This window comes from Elephantulus edwardii, unplaced genomic scaffold, assembly GCF_000299155.1.
Source record: "Elephantulus edwardii isolate Elephantulus edwardi_28Jun2011 unplaced genomic scaffold, EleEdw1.0 scaffold00170, whole genome shotgun sequence".
Lineage (NCBI taxonomy): Eukaryota > Metazoa > Chordata > Mammalia > Macroscelidea > Macroscelididae > Elephantulus > Elephantulus edwardii.
The window spans coordinates 4,074,204-4,094,832 of NW_006399920.1; the positions used below are offsets into that span (position 1 = coordinate 4,074,204).

At 40.4% G+C, this 20,629-nt stretch overlaps 1 protein-coding gene across 1 annotated transcript in view; it reads right to left on the reverse strand.

Annotated features, from left to right (window-relative positions):
• The window catches only part of IPMK (inositol polyphosphate multikinase), a 71,958-nt gene that overhangs the window by 3,398 nt on the left and 47,931 nt on the right, over positions 1-20,629 (reverse strand). Inside the window, 3 exon segments of the mRNA XM_006903696.1 lie at positions 1,083-1,164; positions 3,767-3,939; positions 9,837-9,933. Of these exon segments, the coding sequence (XP_006903758.1) occupies positions 1,083-1,164; positions 3,767-3,939; positions 9,837-9,933 (352 nt within the window).

Consider the following 20,629-nt stretch of genomic DNA (forward strand, 5'->3'; position numbering starts at 1 on the left):
GGGGAAATATTTTAATAAAGAGCCAAACTGAATATTATCTTGCAACTTGTTAACTGTGAAGGAAGTGGTGTATGTGGTTTAAAATTGGCTACTATATAAAAAGCTAGCAGTTTAAACAAAGCCAAGGCATCAGCAGAAGAAAAGCCTAGAGAACTGTTTCTGTAAAGATTACAGGCAAGAAAATCCTGGGGAGAATTTTTATTCTGTAACACCTGGTAGGATGTGTCACAAGGAGGGGTCAACAAGGATCACAACTGTGGGTATTTGTTTTCTGTAAGTAAAACAAAAATCAATCACTCTGTATAAGTTCTTTTCCATCTAAGGTAGACTAGACTTAAGATTAAATTTCTAGTAAAATTTAAAAAAATTTCTAATAAAATATATTTCTAGGAAATTTCTTTTTAAAAGATATTTATTTTTATATCTTGACTACATATACATTAGAAATGTACATGTTAACAGACTTTATATTAATGCCTCATGATTTTTCATAATGAATGCTCTAAATTTAAAAGATACAGCTCAACTAGAAATGGGAAATTTCAGTAAAATACATATTTATACTACTATAAATTTCTTCAATTTTCTTACGTAACAATAAGACTTAGTATGCTCTGATCCAGTCTTTACTTGAAAAAACTCTTTTAAGACAAGCTCTAGTACTTGGGCTAGATGGATGGTTCACAAATGTTATATATTTAAAAATACAATAATGGAAAAAATTCATGAGCTCTGGTGGCCTCGTCAGTAGGAGGCTGCACTGCCAACCCAAAGGTGACCTGTTCAATCCACCAGCTGCTCCTCGATTTATAGTCTCTGAAAACCTACTAGAAGGTCAGCTATAACCGGTTAAACACAATGGCAATGAGGTCTCAAAAAATTAAAAGTTGGCCATTTGTGGATTCATGAATGAGATATTTTGAGATACTATGAACCAAGGATGATGATTATTTTGTGAGCCTAAAGTCCATTAAAAGAAAAAGAAAGCTTTTTAACTATAAATGAATTAAAGAATTAAAATACTTTTAAATTTAGATAATGTTTAAAAATCAAAGCAATGAAACATGTTTCTTAATCCTTACCATCTTTTATAGTTTCTTTTGTTAAGCTTCTTCCATAATGCTGGTTTTGTGTCTCATAGCTATCAGAATGCACATGATAAACCTGTGGGGGAGAGGGAACCCAAACAGCACTGAATATTAAAAAACGAACACATCTGAACAAACAGGCTTTACTCTAGAAATGCAAAGGTGGTTTAAGATGAGAAAATCTGGGGGGAGGGTTAGGAGGGGAGAAAAGTGCAACAATGAATAAATGGAAATCCAAAGTCTCTGTAAATTTTCATTGAAATTAATAATTTAAAAGAAAAAAGATGAGAAAATCTTATCTAATTCATTCTAACAGATCTAAAAAGGGAGGGAAACCAACTCATACAGTCATATAATAGATGATGAAAAGGAATCTGACAAATTTAAAATCCACTATTAATGAAGACTCTTTTGAAGAAAAGATGGGTATGTCCAGTCTGACAAAATAAGCAATCTATCAAAGTCATCTTCAAGTTTATTGGGAAAATAAAAAAGCTCTCCTGAAATACAAAATTCCAGAAGAAATAATCCACTAGAATGTCTTTTATCATCCTTATTATCTAATATGTTTCAAGAATTACTAGAAAAATACAAATATACAAGAAAAGCAGATATCATTTCGATAATTGGAGATAAAATCAGTACTTGTAGATAATGATTATATACTAGAAAACATCTGAACTAATATAAACAAGAATTTTAAATGACTCCTGAGTATAATAACTAAAAAATAAGTTTTGATTATAAATAGACAGAAAATGTAAAGGGAGATGAAAAATTCTCCATTTACAACTATGACACTAACAAAACAGGAAATAAAAAAACAGAAACAAGCTAAATGAAGCAAGATCTAAATGAAGACATCTTCAAAGATGTACTTCATGTTGTTATTGTTATAACTCTGAAGCCTGCCTTGTCCTGAGCCAGTCTCACTGACTCGGACATACCTACTCCCATTGCCCTGCCATTATGTGCCAAGTCACCTGTGACCCACAACCTTATATACAGCAGCTCTGAACCCTGCCCTGTCCTGAGCCAGTCTCACTAACTCCGACCCACCAAGACCCACTGCCCCAGTCACTGTCAATCCATCTCATCCTGGGTCTTCCTCTCCTGCTCTGTCCCTCTACCCTTCCAAGCAGGACCAGTCTCTTCTGGCCACGTGGCCAAAGTATGTGAGAAAGAGTTCAAAATTCTAGCCTCCAAAGAAAACTTGGTTTCACTCTCTCCATGACAGATTGATTTGTTTTCTTGGCAGTCCATGGTATGTTCAAGACTCTTATCCAGCACCACAATTCAAAGGTATTGATTCTTTGTCTGTCATCCTTAGTCACTGTCCAACACTCTGAAGCATAACAGGTAGTTGTGAAGCCCATGGCCTAGATTAGGCGCACTTTTGTCTCTGGACTGACAATGTTGCTCTTCAGCACTATGGAGAGGTCCTTGGCAGCAGATTCTCCCAATGCAATTCATTTTGATTTCCTGACTGCTGGTGTCAAGAGTGTTGATTGTGGAGCTGAACAAGCTATAATTGTTAACAATCTCAGTCTCTTCTCTATCCATCATGGTTCTGCCAAGTGGCTCAGTGGTGAGAATCTTTGTCTTCTTGATGTTAAGCTTCAAACCATATTGAAGACTATGTGATCTACAGCCCCTGAAAACTGCTGGACAGTCAACTATGAGTCAGTTCTGACTCCACAGCAAACACAGGAAACAAAAATCTCTGTATTTACATCCTCAAAAATTATAGTCAGACTAATTTCATAATACTTATCTTCTCAGGATGGTTGGAAGATCTATCAACAATCTGTGTTATGCAGATGACACAAACCTGCTTGCTGAAACTGATTAGGACCTGAAGCACTTGCTGCAGAGGGTCAAGGATGGCAGCCTCCAATATGGATTGAGGCTCAGTGTCAAGAAGACAAAGATTCTCACCACTGGACCAATTGGCAGCATCAGGATGGATGGTGAAGAGACTGAGATTGTTATCAACTTTAGTCTGCTTGGCTCCACAGTCAACACTCTTGGCACCAGCAGCCAGGAAATTAAAAGACGTACTGAGATGGGAAAGTCTGCTGTTAGGGACCTCTCCAAAGTACTAAGAGCAATGGTGTCTCTCTGGAGACTAAGGTGCGTCTGATACAGGCCATGGTCTTTGTAATCACTTGTTATGCATCAGAGAGTGGGACAATGACTATGGAGGACAGAAGGATAATTGATGCCTTTGAGCTGTGGTGCTGGAGAAGAGTATTGAATGTACCATGAACTGCCAAGAAAACAAACAGATTCATCCTAAAGAGGGTTAAACCGGGCTTGTGCTTGTAAGCAAGGATTCTGGGGCTTCGTCTGACATACTTTGGTCATGCTGTAAGGAGGGACCGGTCCTTGGAAAGGGCCACCATGCTTGGTAAGGTGGAGGGACAACGCAGGAGGGGAAGGCCCTCTATGAGGTGGATTGATTCAGTGACTGGGGTAATCGGGATGGGTGTGTCAGAGACAGTGCGATTGGCACGGGATAGAGCACGGTTTAGGTCTGTTGAACATAGGGTCGCTATGAGTCGCAAACGACTCGACGGCACATAACAACCATAACAACAACATATGATAATTATAATATATAATACTTAAGGGAAGACCAAGTAAAGAGAAATGTGTAAGTTAACAATTACTCTTACCCTCATGCCGAGCACCAAGAACCCAATCTCTTCCATCAGTGGATACTTGCTGATCTGTTGTTTAATCTTCTCTGACGAAGCAAAAGGATCATAGCTTTTTCGCCCTATTTTCACATCCATTATACAGGGTTTATTAAATTTATGGGTCACATCTTCCAGTTTTAGGTATAAATCTATTATTAAAGAAAAGTCTTAGTTAATATTTTAGCTCTAAAATAACCAGAGGAAAAGAAAATACTAAAACAATAACGTTTATAACTCTACATTTTTTCTAAATCCAACTTGAAAGAGAGACAAAAAAATTTCCAATTCTAAATATGGCAAAGGAACTCCTGCAGAAATGGATTAAGTAACATTCAACAATAAAAAAGTACGAAGCACCTACAAAGAAAGACATTTAAGAGTTCTTGAAACTATGACACAGCTATTCCACTGTTTGGAATATACCCCAAGAAAATGAGAACTGAGGCTCAAACAGAGACTTGTACACCAATGTTCACAGCAGCATTATTCACAATTGGAAGGACATGGAAATAGCCCAGATGTCCAGCCACAAAAGAATGGATTGAAAAGTTGTGGTTCACTCATACAATACAATGGAATACAATGCTACACACAGGAGCAATAACTTTGTAAACTATTAGCTAACTTGGGAGGAAATGGATAACATTACACTGAGTGAACTAAATCAGTCCCACAAGGACAAATACTGTATTAAACTATTATTGTAGAATGAGTGTGAGGACCCAAGGTGGCGGTGAGGGTGGAAGCAGAGGGGTAAGGATGGGCAGGATGTTAATCATAGGGTTCTACAAATCAATGGGTGGGAGAGGTGAAGGAAATGGGAAGGGTATTTTATGAAAAACAATATATTCAAACTACGTAAATAAATCAGTATTTAAAAAGTTATTGAAACTAATTCAAAAGTTGCTCCAAAATATATTCCTCTTTTGAATAAAATTGTGTCATCTATAATTAAGATTTCTTAATAAAGTATTTTAACATCTTTTTTAAATTTTTTTCTTCATTCAAAAGAACAATATGTCTTCTTAAATTAGGTATTATTGTGATGAAAGGAGTCCACAACAAAGGCTGCACAGTGCAGTAGACTTGGGGGTAGGGATTGTATAACAATGAAAGAATTTTTCTTTTACTTTGCAAAATGAAGGCAGCATAGTGGAGTGGACTTGAGGGGAGGGACTGTATAACAATGAACGAATTTCACTTTTCAAAGAGAAGAGCAAACTGGGGCGGGGGGAGGGAGGTTGGGCAGGGAGAGAAGTTCAACAAATGAACGAATGAATGGAAATCCAAAGTCTCTGTAAATTTTCATTAAAATTAATAACAATAATTTAAAAATATTAAAAAAAAGTGCAGCCAGAGTGGTCCTTGAAGGCAAGGATGGCAAAGCTTCATCATTCATAAATGTTGCTAGGCGAGGCTATTCCTTGGGAAGGGACAACATGCTTTGAAAGACGGAAGGTCAGCGACAGAGAGGAAGATCTCCAATGAGATGGACTGACAGTGACTTCAGCAATGGGCTCTAGTGTGGCAGAGATGATGAAGATGGCATAGGATAGGACAGAATTCAGGTCAACCGTTCACAGGGTCACTATTAAGCATACTCACTCATCTTGACAGCATCTAGCAACAACAATAGAGTACAAAGGAAACTCCAGTGGCCAAGAGGTAAGAAGTTGTGCTGCCAACTTTATAAATGGTAAGCAGTTCGAATCCAACAGAGTAGGGAACAAGGCAATATCCTCCTATGTGATCTACAGTCTCTGAAAACCCACTGGAGGGTCAGCTATGAGTCAGTTCCAACTCCATGGCACACAACAACAAACGTGGCACAATAATTGGTCTCTATCTGCCTGAAGTAACAGAGGAGGAAGAGTTAGGAATGAAATGAGGAGATGGAGTATGTGGCTAATTATCTCCATGAACAGCTGTCACCTTTGTCATGAAATCTGAACTCCATGATATCTGCTACCATTACAGAACATTCTGATCAAGTATTCTATGGAAGAATATTGGTCAAAGTAAGGTAATACACAACAAAATATTGCAAATTCTCATGGAATCCAGACTTAGAGTCATGGAGGCTAGGCGAACCCTTCAAACTGTAATCTTTACACGGTAATCTTTAAAACTCTAATTATAACCCATTTGAAGTCTTCATAAAACCAAAGAATAGTTAAAAACTTTGCCTTAAGCATTATATTTGGTTTTTGGGTTTGTTTGTTTTGTTGTTTTTTTTTTAAGAACTTTACAGTCACTAGGGTTAACTATTGTTAGTAAACTGGAAAATAGTAAACATTGGTGAAGCTGTGGAAAAATTATAATCCTTATCTACTGGTAGTGGGAATATAAAATGGAGCAGGTGCTATGGAAATGTTTGGTTGTTCTTCAGAGTTAAACAGAAAAGGACATCATACAACTCAATAATTTCATTCCTAGGTATATACCCTAAAGAACAGAGACTCAAAACGACACCAATACAAAGTTTTTAGAGGCATTATTTACATATGCTCAATGTGGAAATTGAAGTAGGTGCCCAAAACAGATGAATGCACAGAGGAAGCATGATATACACATACAATGGAAATTGTTATTTACCCTAAAAAGGATTGAAGCACTGATGCATGAAACATTATGGATGAAAATATTACACTAAAGTAAAATATGCCAGGCACAAGCAGAAAAGTATTGTATGGTTTAATGTTACGAAATCTCTAACAGTCAAATTCATAGAGGTAAGTACATTGAAGGTTGTCAAGGGTTGAGAGATGGGGCAATAGTGTGTTAACGATACCCAGGACCATAGTTTCTAAAGAGAGTTTCTCTCTGGGATTTCAAAGAGGCTTTGGAAATACTGAGGGTGAATGGACAACATCATAAATGTAATTAATGGCACTGAGTTTTATACTATTTTTATCTCCGTATATGCAGGCTTTCTCACATAACATGTGATTGAGTTCACTATAGACAAAGATATGAGAATATAGATTCAAGAAAGAAAACAAGTGGAGACACAAACTGCGTCAGCAGCCCTTCTGTGGATCAGCCAGGTTCTTCTGCAGCAGAAGGTTGATTTTCAGGTCATTTCTGTGAATGTAGCGGATCCTTTGTCAGGTTTCATAGCTTCCCCATTGTCACTTGCAGCATGTTGTTGTTGTTGTAATGTGTCCTTGAGTCGCCTGCAACTCATAGTGACCCTATGTACAACAGCCCTAAACCGTGCTCTATCCTGTGCCAATCTCACTGTCTCCAACACACCTACCGCCATTACCCCAGTCACTGAATCAATCGACCTCAAAGAGGGTCTTCCTCTCTTGCGCTGTGCCTCCACTCTCCCAAGCCTGACGTCCCTCTCCAAGGACTGGTTGCTCCTTGCAACACGTCCAAAGTATGTCAGACAAAGCTTCAGAAACCTTGCCTCCCCGGAATAGCCTGGCTTCACCCTCTCCAGGACGAACCTGTTTGTCCTTTTCTCCAACAACACAGCTCAAAGGCATCAATTCTCCTTCTATCATCCCTAGTCATTGTCCAGCTCTCTGATGCACAGCAAATGATTGCAAAGACCTTGGCCTGTATCAGGTGCACCTTAGTCTCCAGACTGACATCATTGCTCTTCAGTACTCACAAGAGGTCTCTTACAGCAGAGTTTCCCAATGAAATTCGTCTTTTAATTTCCTGGCTGTTATTGTCAAGAGTGCTGATTGTAGAACCTAGAAAACTAAAGCTATTAACAATCTCAATCTCTTCATCATCTATCATAATGATACATGCTTCTCATAATACCTGACCCCACTGCCAGTCACTGTGTCAATTCATCTCGTCCAGAATCTTCCTCTCCTGTGCTGATCTTCTATCCTGCATTATGTCCTTCTCCACAAACTGGTCCCTCCCGGCAACATAGTCAAAGCATGTGAGGTAAGATTTTGAAAATCCTTACCTCCAAAAACAACCTGGTTTTACCCTCTCCGAGAAAGGCCTGATTATTCTCTTGGCAGTTCATGGTTTGTTCAGTACTATTCCCTAACACCATAACTAAAAGGCATCAGAGACAAGAAAGATGGCTCAGGATAGAGCAAGGTTCAAAGCTGTTGTTCTTAGGGTCACTGTGAGTTGTCGTCAACTCAATGGCACATAAAAACAACTAAGGAAATTCACAGGAAGATATCAAAATTTCCTGGGCTAAATAGTCAAGGAGCAGAAGCAAGAAAAGACTGAAAAGAAAGGAGCAAGCTCTTAATTGGAGTCTTATTCTCCAAGATCTTGACATTTCAAAGACTATGCTGAAAAAAGCATGCTGCTTTTCATGAACAGCGTGCTGACGCCTTGCATAATCAGACTGTTTAGGAATTGAGTAAGACTTTTTTTCATTTTAATAGGCTTATGTTGTTGTTGATGCTACTGTACTGTTTGTTGTTGTTGTTATGTACAGTCAAGTCGTTTGCGACTCATAGCGACCCTATGTACAACAGCCCTAAACCCTGCTCTATCCTGTGCCAATCTCATTGCCTCTGACACACCCATCCCGATTACCCCAGTCACTGAATCAATCCACCTCATAGAGGGTCTTCCCCTCCTGCGCTGTCCCTCTACTCTACCCAGCATGATGTCCCTCTCTAAAGACCTGTCTCTCCTTACAACATGTCCAAAGTATGTCAGGTGAAGCCCCAGAATCCTTGCCTCCAAGGAGCAACTGTACTGTTGAGTTGGAATTTACTCATAGCCCAACCCTCCAGAGGCTATAAATTACATGGCAGAAGATTGCCCATCCTTCTCCTGTGGAGCAGCTGCTGAATTCAAGCCATGTGTTTTTGGGCTGGCAGCACAACTCCTTACCAACTGGACAACCAGACATCCATAATAAGCCAGTAAGTCATTCTTAAGCTCTTCAAATTTGAGAGGTTACATAGTAAATAAACCTGGTTGTTTAATTAAAATCTGTCTGTCCTGACAAAGACCTTCAGGTGACATATACTATTTTAAGTGTTCACAAGTCAAAGAGAAAGAATGATTGTGTCTTTACATATATCATTTTGCCCCTAGCAATTAAACTTAAGTGATTTTCCAAAGACTACAATTTAAACATAGAAGAGGGAGTCAAAAGGAAAGGAAGACATACAGAAAAAATTTTTCTATAGATTTTCCCCCCTACTCAAAGTGGGAAAAGATACCGTATCATACGTCTAGAAAGAAAACATTTGTAAATTAATTACTAATACCTGTTATTTCAATCAACTACAACATATTGACCATTGACTTGTACATCTAAGAAAATTATTATGAAAAGCAAAAGTTTTATTGAATCAAATAGAGAAGATTTAGAGAGAGATAATATCCCATATATGGTATTTTTTTATGATGCTAGGACTGAATTTACATAAAGTCTCATAAAATTGTTAACAGCTTCAATTTGCTTGGTTCCATAATCAACACTCTTGGTACCACCAGCCAGGAAATTAAAATACAAATTTCATTGGAAAATCTGCTGACAGGGACCTCTCCAGAGCACTGAAGAGGAATAATGTTTGGAGACTAAGTTGTGCCTGATTCAGGCCATAGTCTTCGCAATTACTTGTTATGTATCAGAAAGCTAGACAATGACCAGAGATGATAGGAGAACTGGTATATTTGAGCTGTGTTGCTGGCAAAAAAAAAAATGAATATACTGTGTTATGCTAGAAGAACAAATAGGTTCATCCTAGAGAAGGTGAAACCAGGCTATTCCTTGGAGGCAAGGGTTCTGAAGCTTTGTCTGACATACTTCGAACATGTTGCAAGGAGGGACCAGTCCTTGGAAAGGAACATCAAACTAGGGAAGGTGGAGAGACAGCACAAGAGAGGAAGACCCTCAATGAGAAGAATTAATTCAGTGACTGGGGTACTGGGGGTAGGTGTGTCAGAGATAATGAAGTTGGCACAGGACAGAACAAGGTTTAGGACTGGTGTACATAGGATTGCTTTAAGTTGCAGATGACTTGACAGCACATAACAACAACTTATATAATCACTCTTATGAACGAAGGTCAAAAACAAGTATCTAAGGAAAGATTACCATTTGGTGCAGTGGGTGGTGACCAGACGCCGTAATATCTTGGCAAATATTTTCGTAGCTCTAAAAGAACACTGTCACTACAATCAGCAGCATAAACCTGAAACAAACAGAAATACAATAAAAATGCAAGTTAGCTTCTCATATTTGTAACTGCCCTGCTAGACTGTCAAATATGTTGAATCATAATTTATCTAGATGGAAGTTTCAATGGAAGTATAAGCAAAAAAGATTTATGTGAGTCTCCAGTGAGAAGGTATATACCCTTTCTTTAGTGATATTTTTGCTGATCATAGAGACTTTTAAGCAACACACACAACACTGGAACTCACCCCAATAGTTATAGAAAAACAAAAACTCTCACATAAAGAGAGGCCTTGCACAGTTCAAGGCTGAGTTATTTAACAGTCAACCGTAAAAATGCAGATTTCCAAGTATATAGGAGTTGGCACCCAAACTCCCATGTTGGTCAGGAATAAAGGAATCTTTGACAAAGGATTAAAGGCAATTAATTGGAAAAGGACAGTCTTTACAATAAAAGGTGCAGAAACAAAGAGACATTTACCTATTAAAACATGAACATAGACACGGAGCTTATGGCTTTGATAAAAATGAGCTAAAATAGACCACAGACCTTGGCTTAGTTTTTCAGTGCTGCCAGAAACCCAGTGTGTGGCTTTTAACAAATCTATTCCCTCACAGTTTATGCTGTTGTTCAGCTGGTTCTCTCAGTGCCTGGCTTGGTCACGCACCATCTTCACAACCTCTCCTGTGCTCACGTTCTTTGCTGTAGCCACTGTGTACACCTATCTCATCGAAGGGCTTCCTCTTTTGCTTATCCTCTACTTTACCAACCATGATATGTTTTTCTCCAGAGATTGTTCCCCGTACCCAAATAATGCTAGTGGCCTAGTGGTAACTCCACTGCAATCCCCTCTAAAACAAGCAGTTCAACTCCATCAGCGGCTCCGCAGGAGAAAGACAGGCAATTTCCTTTTATGTAGTTAATTGCCTCTGAATATCCACTAGAGGGTCAGCTATGGGTTGGTTCTGACACAACGTACACAATAGCAATGCCATCAGGGCACTTTATGGAAGATTATTATATCATTACAATTGTCAGATTATATCATTACTTGACAGCCTTGTTGTGATGGAAGAAGAAATAACACCTTTGAGCTGTGGTGCTGGAGAAGAGCACTGAACATCCCATGAACGGCCAAAAGAACAAACAAATATGCCTTTGAAAGAGTGCAGTTGGAGTTTTCTTTGGAGGCAAGAATGATGGATGAGGCTTCGTCTCACATACTTTGGGCATGTTGCTAGGAGGGGCTATTCTTTGGAGAGGGACATGATGCTGGGAAGGGTGGAGGGTTGGCAAAGAAGAGGAAGACCCTCAACCATGTGCATTGACATGGTGACTGCCTCAATGGGCTCTTGTGTGTCTGGAAGTGTGAGAATGGCACAGCCTAGAAAAGGGTTCAAATCTGCTTTTCATTGAGTTGCTGTGAGTCTTACTCGACTCGCCAGCACCTACCAACAACAACAATCACAAGAGAGGAGACTGCCCATACTTCTCCCGTGGAGCAACTGCTGGATTCAAATCGTGTGCAAAATTTAGTCAGGTTGGCACATATCTGGGGCGGGACCCAACCCAATCAAAGACAGGTCAGTATATAAAATACACAACTACACATGCCTCTGGAAGCTATGAACTTTGAGAAACAACAACAGTTATCTAAAAAGGCTTCAGGTATTTTGCTCATAGCGTCACTATGAGTCATGCTCAACTCGACGCAATAAAAAACAACAGCAACATATAACTTCTAGAAGATATCATTGGAGAAAATGGGATTTAGCAACAACTTTTTAGTTAAAATATCTAAATACATGTGTAAGGAAAAAAATGTTAATTTTGACTTTGCTAAAATTAAAGATTTTTGCAAAGTAGTTAACTTAAAAAAAAAACCTCAATTATAAAGTGAGAGAAAATTTTGAACAGAAGCCTTAACCTCATCAACGAAAATATACAGGTGGCAAAAATAGAGGGAATAAATGTTTTTTGCCTCTCTATCATCAGTGCTACAATTTCCTCTTCTTTGCTAAGATTTTCAGCAAAAGGGCTCCTTGCTAAAAAGCCATGCTCTATTATAAAGGTCTTTCTTTATATAGCCTAGTTTCTTGAATGATTTCTTCTATATACAGACCAAACAGAGAAAGGATAAAGCCCTGATACACAACATTCCTGATTTTTAAACCATGCAAAGCATTCCCTTGTCTGTTCTTGTTCTTAGTATAGGTTTAGTGTGAGCACAGTTAAGTGTTCTGGGATTCCCATTCTCCTCAATGTAAGTGATAATTTGTTATGATACACACAATCAAAAGCCTTTACACATAATCCTTAGGAATACTGCTATTGTTAGATCATGACACTAAGATGCATAAAACACAAACATGGGGATGGTTCCATTTTAACAGCCCAGATCGGCTAACCCAGAGGCAGAAAGATTTCACTGCCATCAAGAAAGGAGACAGAAGTGTGAACACATGTAGTAGACCCAAGATCCCTGTACTAAAACCCTCTCTGACCCAGAAGGCAGGGAGAGCAGGAAAATGGTGGCAATAGAGACAGCAGAACCAGGAATGTGCCTTGAGACAGAGTTGTGGGCTTACAGAGAAAGAAAGCAAAGTGGCCGGGAAGGAGGCTCACAGGCAGAGTAGGTGCCTTCAGACACTTGTCAAGGAGCCAAATGCCTAGGGCCTAAACTTGCTGCTCGAATGAATGCTTTGGGGGCACTTAAGTGATGTAGTTATCCATGAGAGAAGAATGGGCAAATATCCTCCTGTGCAATTTATTTACAGCCTCTGAAAACCAGCTGGAAGGTCAGCCATAGTCAGTTCTGACTTGAGGGCACACAACATCATCAACATGTGGTTATCACCAGAAACTACCAAACTCAACACAGCAGCAGCATGTGTGTGTTGTGGGAGAGATGGTGATGTTAACACTGATAAAAAAGATTGTGGGGGGAGGGGACAGAAACAAGAATAATCAGCTTTGAACTGTGAATTCCTCCATAAAGTAACTCCATGAAGTTGTGGTGTTGGAGAATACTGAATATTCCACGGGCTACCAAAACAACGAACAGATAAATCTTGGAAGAGGTGAAACCAGAGTGCTCTTCTGAGACAAAGATAGTGGTGAAGCTTCATCTCACATACTCAGGGCATGTTGCTCGGATCTTCCTTAGAAAGGAGCATCATGCTTGGAAAGGTTAGCAAAGGAGAGGAAGACCATCACGAAGATGGACTGATAGTGACTGCAGCCAAGGGGCCCAAGTGTGTCAGGGATGGACAGGATGAGAAGAGGGGATTCATATCTGTTGTTCACAGGATCACTATGAGTCATACCAACTTGATGGCACCTAACAACAATGCTCCGGGAAGTTAGAGGATGTCAGGCGATACTATTTCCTTTTCCATTTGTTATCAGAGGTAGGATTTGTTGCAATGTTTCCAGATCCAGATTCATGGAGACATAGGATTTTATAAGAGGACCAAAAAGATATGAAAACAGGTAGTCAAGATGTCATTTCCAAAGTGTTAGGCCCAGACCAAGGCCAAGGGAGAGAATAAAGAAGTCAAAGACTATGAAACGTCAACAAAAGGAGTGAACAGCCTCAACCACCTGAACAATAAACCACAATGGAATACAGACCCTCCTATAAAAACTCTCCCCAAAAGGCTCTAAGTGTGACTTCCTTGTTCTCCACTTGGAGACCAAGGAACCTCGCCCAGGAGCTCCCTTAATAAAGCTGCTTTAAGCTTTCTTTCTTGCTCTATGGTCCCTTCCTTGAGTACACTAGCTTTACAATCTGTGCGAAGACCTTAACACAATAAAAGCCATTGCACCTGGGTACCCTACCTACCACTCTCGACCTAGTCAAATACAACATATCTTTAGAGACTGGCAGGCTCAAACTAAGTGGCTGGCCATAAGATCCAAGCTTAAACATGAGTACCTGTTTAACCCCAACCACAAAGATCCTATCCTGCCTTGACTCATTCAAATATCTATCACAATGTCAGCCTACTCCTAACACCTCACTCATGGGAGGTGTGTTTGACATTGGGTTCCTTTTCTTCTGGTATTATAGTTTAAAAACAGACAGAGATAGGAAAAAATAACTTCCGGAAAAGAAAACTGGATGGAATAGTTAACATTTCATATTAAGTTTGACAATGATGATTGTATTATTGCTTAAATAAAACTTCTATTAATTTTTTTTAAGGGCATGAGAAGCTTTTGATTCTTAGATGGTTACTTGGGTTGCTGTTACCTCTAGTAACTGAAAAGACTCCAAGAAAAGTAAAGCTGCAAGAAGAAAAAAGCCAGACAAACAAGATGATTAATAAAGGGTCAGAGTCTATAGGTTACACCCAGGCAGAGGGCAAGGCTATATAAGCATATGAATGGGAGATGCTTAAGGTGTGGAGAAGATAAAAGAGGAATAAAAGGATTGTGTTAAAGGTTAGGTGCTTATTTAGAGTAGGGAGGGGGGGGAGGGGGGGCTAAGTGGGAAAGCATGAGCTCTAGTCCTTTCAAACGTAAATTTCCCTTGGAGAAAGTTTCCTTCTAAATAGAATTTATATTTGAAAAGACATGCAGACCCACTCAGAACAGTTTTGTGCTTTCCAATAGGAACCCACTCCAGTAGATTTAGAGAATAGCACAGACAGAGTTCCATCCTTCTCTGCTGAGCACCTGGCATCTTTGAGTTGGCAGCTTCCCACCTTGCCACTAGGTCACCATAGCTCCAGAACTGCCAAGAGAACGGGAACTCGGATGGCCTCCTTGAGAGGAGTTGCACTCTCAACCCAAAGGGAATGGTGCAAATCCACAGGCTGCACTGTGGGAGAAAGATCGACTTCGGTGCAATTTGCAGCCTCTGAAAAAGTGCTGGAAGGTCACAGCTGAGTTGGCTCTGCCTCCATGACACTTAAACACACACACACACACACACACACACACACACACACACACACACACACATATCTATTATTGCTGTTGTGCTTATGTGCCCACAAGTTGGAAATAGCTCACAGCTGACCCTGTAGGCGAGCGGGTTTTCAGAGGCTCTGAATCACCCAGGAGATCTGCCCCAAGTTCTCCTGAAAAGCAGCTGTTGGGTTCAAATCACTTCCCTTTGAGTAGACAGCACAAGATGATTAATAAATACCAATCTCAAAGGAAAAGAAAATGATGGGGTTTTTTTCCCTTTTCATTTCTAGCAAACTGTCTAAAAACTTATCTACCTAGAAATGTTGTATAAATTACAACAAATAGTTTCTTAAAATGAATAGCTGATCTCCCCAAAGGCAAATACATACTGATCCAAAACAGTGTAAACAAGATTATGAAAATGGATAGCTTGGGTTTTACAAAGGTTTATTCTGTGAAGGCTGAACTCAAGGGCCTCTGAACTCAAGGACCAAACAAGCATAGTTGAGGGTAAACCTGCTATACTGAAACAGACGTAAATAAACGTTGGCATTTCTCACAGTCCTATCTCTCCACCTGCCTTAACGTACACACTCTTCAAGAAGGCTGGAAGCCATGCTGATGAAAGACAAGTAACAAATAAACAATATTAGGAACGAAAGGTAGTAATAGAACTCTGAGGTACGCGTATGTTCCAATACAGCACAAGAAAATCTCTCAAAGTTTGTTACACATTTTTTGTTGTTGTTTACCAGTGCATATAAGTGCTGTGTTTGTTGGCATCCAGTCACCTGTGACTCATAGGACCCTATGTCTAACATCTCTGAAAGTATCAATTTTTCTGTCATCCTTAGTCATTGTCTAGCTCTCGGAAGCATAATAAAGTAACTGTGAAAATCATGGCCTGGATTAGGCGCACCTTAGCCTCTCGACTGACTTGATTTTCAGCACTCTGGAGAGGTCCCTGACAGCAGATTTTACCCAATGCAGTTCATCTTCTGATTTCCTGACTGCTGGTGTTAAGAAGTTTGTTGGTTGTGGAGTCAAGCAAGCTATTAATTGCTAACAACCTCAATCTCTTCTCCATCTATCCATCTGGTGCTGCCAATAGGCCCAGTGGTGATAAACTTTGTCTTTTTGATAACTACAGGCCTTGACTTTCTGTAGCAAGCGCTTCAGGTTGTGTCATCTGCATATCCAATCTTGATGCCACATTCCTCCTCATAAAGCCCAAATGATCTGTTCTTCATACAGAGTGAAAAGGTATGGGAACAGGATGCATCCTTAATGCACTCCTTTCCTGATTCTGAACCATGCAGTGTTCCCTTGCTTTGTTCCTGCTTCTTGGTCCAAGTATAGGTTTCGCATAAGCACAATCAAGTGTTCTCGGATTCCCATTTTCCTTAAGGTTACCCACAATTTTATATGATCCACACAGTCAAATGCCTTTGCATAGTAATGAAACACAGATAGACATTCTTCTAGTACTCTGTTTTCTGCCAAAAGCCATCTGACATTGGCAATAATGTCCCAAGTGCCACGACCTCTTCTAAACTCTGCTTGTATTTCTGGTATTTCTCTGTTAATGGACTGTTCCAGCTATTTCTGCATAATCTTCAGCAGGATTTTGCTAGTGTAAAATATTAGTAATATTGTTCAATAATTCCCACTCTATTGAGTCATCTTTTTTTTTTTTTAATTGGAATAAACATGTATCTCTTCCAACCAGTACCGTCTTCCAGATTTCTTGGCACAGTTTGGTGACCATATCACGGCAGCATCTGTTTGCTGAAATACATCCATTGGTATTCTATCAACTGGGGCTTTATTTTTTGCCAAGTCCTTCAGAGCATCCTGAATTTCCTCTTTCATCACCACTGCCTCTTGATCATATGTTGTTTCTTGAAATTCTTCTGTGTGGGCCAGTTAGTTCTTTTTGGTACAATGACTCTGTATACTCCTTTCATCTTCTTTTAATGCTTCCTGAATCGTTCAATAGTCTGCCCATAGCATCTTTCAGTATTGCAAATCGAGGATTAAATTTGTTCTTTAGTTCCTTCAGCTTAAGAAATGCTGAATGAGTTCGGTCCTTTTGATTTTCTGACTCCAACTCCTTACACATTTCATTATAATATTTTTGCCTTGTCTTCTCAAGCTGCCCTTTGAAATCTTCTATTCAGCTCTTTAACTTCTTGATTTCATCCCTTTGCTTTGGCTTCTTGGCACTGTAGTGCAATATTTAGAGTCTCCTCCGACATCCATTTTAGTCTTTTCTTTTTCTTCTTTCTTTGTAATGAGTTTTTGCATTCTTTATGAAAGATATTTTTTATATCTTCCCGCAGCACATCTGGTCTTAGTTCATTAGTGTTCAAGGCCTCAAGTCTATTCCTGAGTAATCATTTCAATAGATATAAAAAAGCTGAAAAAAATTCATCCATTCTGGTTTAAATATTCCTAAAAATAAAAACAGAAAGGATGCTGTACATCTTGCTGTCCTGCTCCCACTTTACTCCACTCAAGAAGCAAAGTCAAGTGTATCCACAGGCTCCCTTGCTCTCTGACCACTACCTGATAACAGAGGAAAGGAGAGGACAAGAAAGTAAGTAGGCTGTTTACTTCCTTATCAAGGCATGTGCTCTCCAATAAAGTTATCATCCCTGCTCCCCCTCCCAAGGCCAACAGGCACAGGGATGCTACTGCATTATCTCTTCAGGCCACCTTAAAACTCTGACCACACCTTTGTATATTGCCCATTCATTAAACTGCTTAAGTACATCCTTTATTTTTTTGTAAGACCATGAGTCACACAGAAAGTAATTTCCTAAACTGGATAAGAGGAGAAATATCAGTATCATCAAGAAAGATGCAGCAGGGAATGCAACATGTCCCTTAGGTCAGGAGACCCAAAGGCGACAGCAGCATCAGTAGTAGCAAGTAGGGGTATAAGAAAGCCAGAGAGCAATGATGTGAGGCCTAACTGAATTGGATCTGCTCAGCACAGAGCCAGGGTCAAGGACCTCCAACTAGGCTCACTTGGGACAGTGGATGGGAGAGGGCTGGGTGGCAGAAGGAAGGTATACATAATTGGTAAAAAATTTCATTTTAATTTCATTTTAATCAACACTCATGGTTGTTGATATGCACCGTCGAGTCGCTTGCAACTCATAGCAACCCTATGTACAACAGCCCTAAACCCTGCTCTATCCTGTGCCAACTGCACTGCCTCTGACACACCCATCCCGATTACCCCAGTAATCAATCCACCTCATAGAGGGTCTTCCCCTCCTGAGCTGTCCCTCCACCCTTCCAAGCATGATGGCCCTCTCCAAGGACCAGTTCCTCCTTACAACATGTCCAAAGTATGTCACATGAAGCCTCAGAATCCTTGCCTTCAAGGAGAAGCCTGGTTTAACCCTCTTCAGGATGAACCTGTTTGTTTTCTTAGCAGTCCATGGTACATCCAATACTCTTCTCCAGCACCACAACTCAAAGGCATCAATTCTCCTTCTAGCCTCCCTAGTCGCTGTCTAACTCTCTGATGCATAACAAGTGATTGCAAAGACCATGGCCTGTATCAGACACACCTAAGTCTCCAGAGAGACATCAATGCTCTTCAGTACTTTGGAGAGGTCCCTAATAGCAGACTTTCCCATTGCAATAAGTCTTTTAATTTCCTGGCTGCTGTTGCCAAGAGTGTTGACTGTAGGGCCAAGCAAACTAAAGCTGTGAACAATCTCAATCTCTTCACCATCCATCCTGATAATGCCAATTGGTCCAGTGGTGAGAATCTTTGTCTTCTTGACATTGAGCCTCAATCCATATTGAAGGCTGCAGTCCTTGACCCTCTGCAGCAAGCGCTTCAGTTCCTCTTCATTTTCAGCAAGCAGGGTTGTGTCATCTCGCATTGCGATAATCAAGGATGCTTTAGAAAGAATATTAAAAGATCCAGGAAGTATTAAAAGAAGATGGAAAGAATATACTGAGTCACTGTATCGAAAGAAATTGGCAGGCACAAAAGAATTTCATAAAACAACATATGAGCAAGAATCTATGGTGATGAAAGAAGTAGTTCAGGTTGCTTTGAAGGAAATAGCAAAAAAATAAGGCCCCAGGAATAGATGGTATACCAACTGACAGATGATTCCCTGGACGTGCTCACCAAGTTGTGCCAGGAAAGCTGGAGAACAACCACTTGGCCAACTGACTGGAAGAAATCTATATTTGTTCCCATCCCAAAGAAGGGTGACCCAACTGAGTCTGGAAACTACAGAACAATGTCATTGATTTCAAATGCAAGCAAGATTCTACTGGAGATCATCCAAAAATGACTGGAACAGCACATCAGCAGAGAACTGCCAGAAGTCCAGGCTGGGTTTAGAAGGGGTTATGGTACTAGGGACATTGAAGATGATGTTAGATGGATCTTGGATGAAAGCAGGGAATATCAGAGGAATGTCTGCGTTTCACTGACTATGCAAAGGCATTTGACTGTGTGAATAATAACAAACTGTGGCCGACTCTGAGAAGAAAGGGAATCCCAGCACACTTGATCATGCTAATGCGAAACCTATACTTGGACCAGGAGGCAGTCGTTAGAACAGAGCAAGGAAACACTGCATGGTTCAGAATTGGGAAGGGTGTACACCAGGGATGTGTCCCGTCTCCATACCTTTTCAACCTGTATGCAGAACAGATTATCCGGGAGGCTGGGCTGTATGAGGAGAAATGTGGTGTCAGGATTGGTGGAAGATCTATCAACATTCATGGTTGTTGTTGTTATGTGCCATCAAGTAGTTTGCACTCATAGTGACTCTATGTACAAGAGTCCTAAATGCCATTCTACCCTGTGCCAACCTCGCCGTCTCAGACACACTCATTCCCACCACTCCACTCACAGAATCGATCCATCTCATCAAGGGTTTCCTCTCCTGCACCGTCCCTCCACTCTCCCAAACATGATGTCCTTCTCCAAGGACCAGTCCCTCCTTGCAACATGACCAAAGCTTCAGAATCCTTGACTCCAAGGAGCATTCTGGCTTCACCCTCTCCAGGACAAACCTATTTGTTCTCCTAGCAGTCCATGGTTTTTTTGGTTTGTTTTTTTTTTATTTTTATTTTTATGTGCGTGTACTGTCAAATCAGATCTGACTGGTACAGGAGGAGATTGTCCCTCCTTCCCCGGCAGAGCATCTGGTGGATTCGAACCGTGGACCTCTGGGATTGTAGTTGCAGCTCCTTATCACTAGGCCACCAGAGCTCTCCTCCTAGCAGTCCATGGTATGGACTCTCTCCAACAACACTCTTCTCCAGCACCACAGCTCAAAGGCATCAATTCTCTTTCTATTATCCCTATTTACTGTCCAACTCTCTGATGCATAGCAGGTAATTGCAAAGACTATAGCCTGGATCAGGTGCACCTTAGTCGCCAGCCTGATGTCATTGCACTTCAGTACTCTTGAGAGGTCCCTCACAGCTGACTTTCCCAATGCATTTCGTCTCCTGATTTCCTGGCTGCTGTTACCAAGAGCGTTGACTGTGGAACCAAGTAAACCATCCATCCTGATAATGTCAATCGGCCCAGTGGTGAAAATCTGTTTTCTTGATGTTGAGCTTCAATCCATACTGAAGACTGCAGTCCTTGACCTTCTACAGCAAGCGCTTCAAGTTCTCCTCAGTTTCAGCGAGCAGGGTTGTGTCATCTGCATAATGCAGGTTGTTTATGATTCTTCCACCAATCCTGATGCCACATTCGTCCTCGTACAGCCCAGCATCTCGGATGATCTGCTCTGCATAT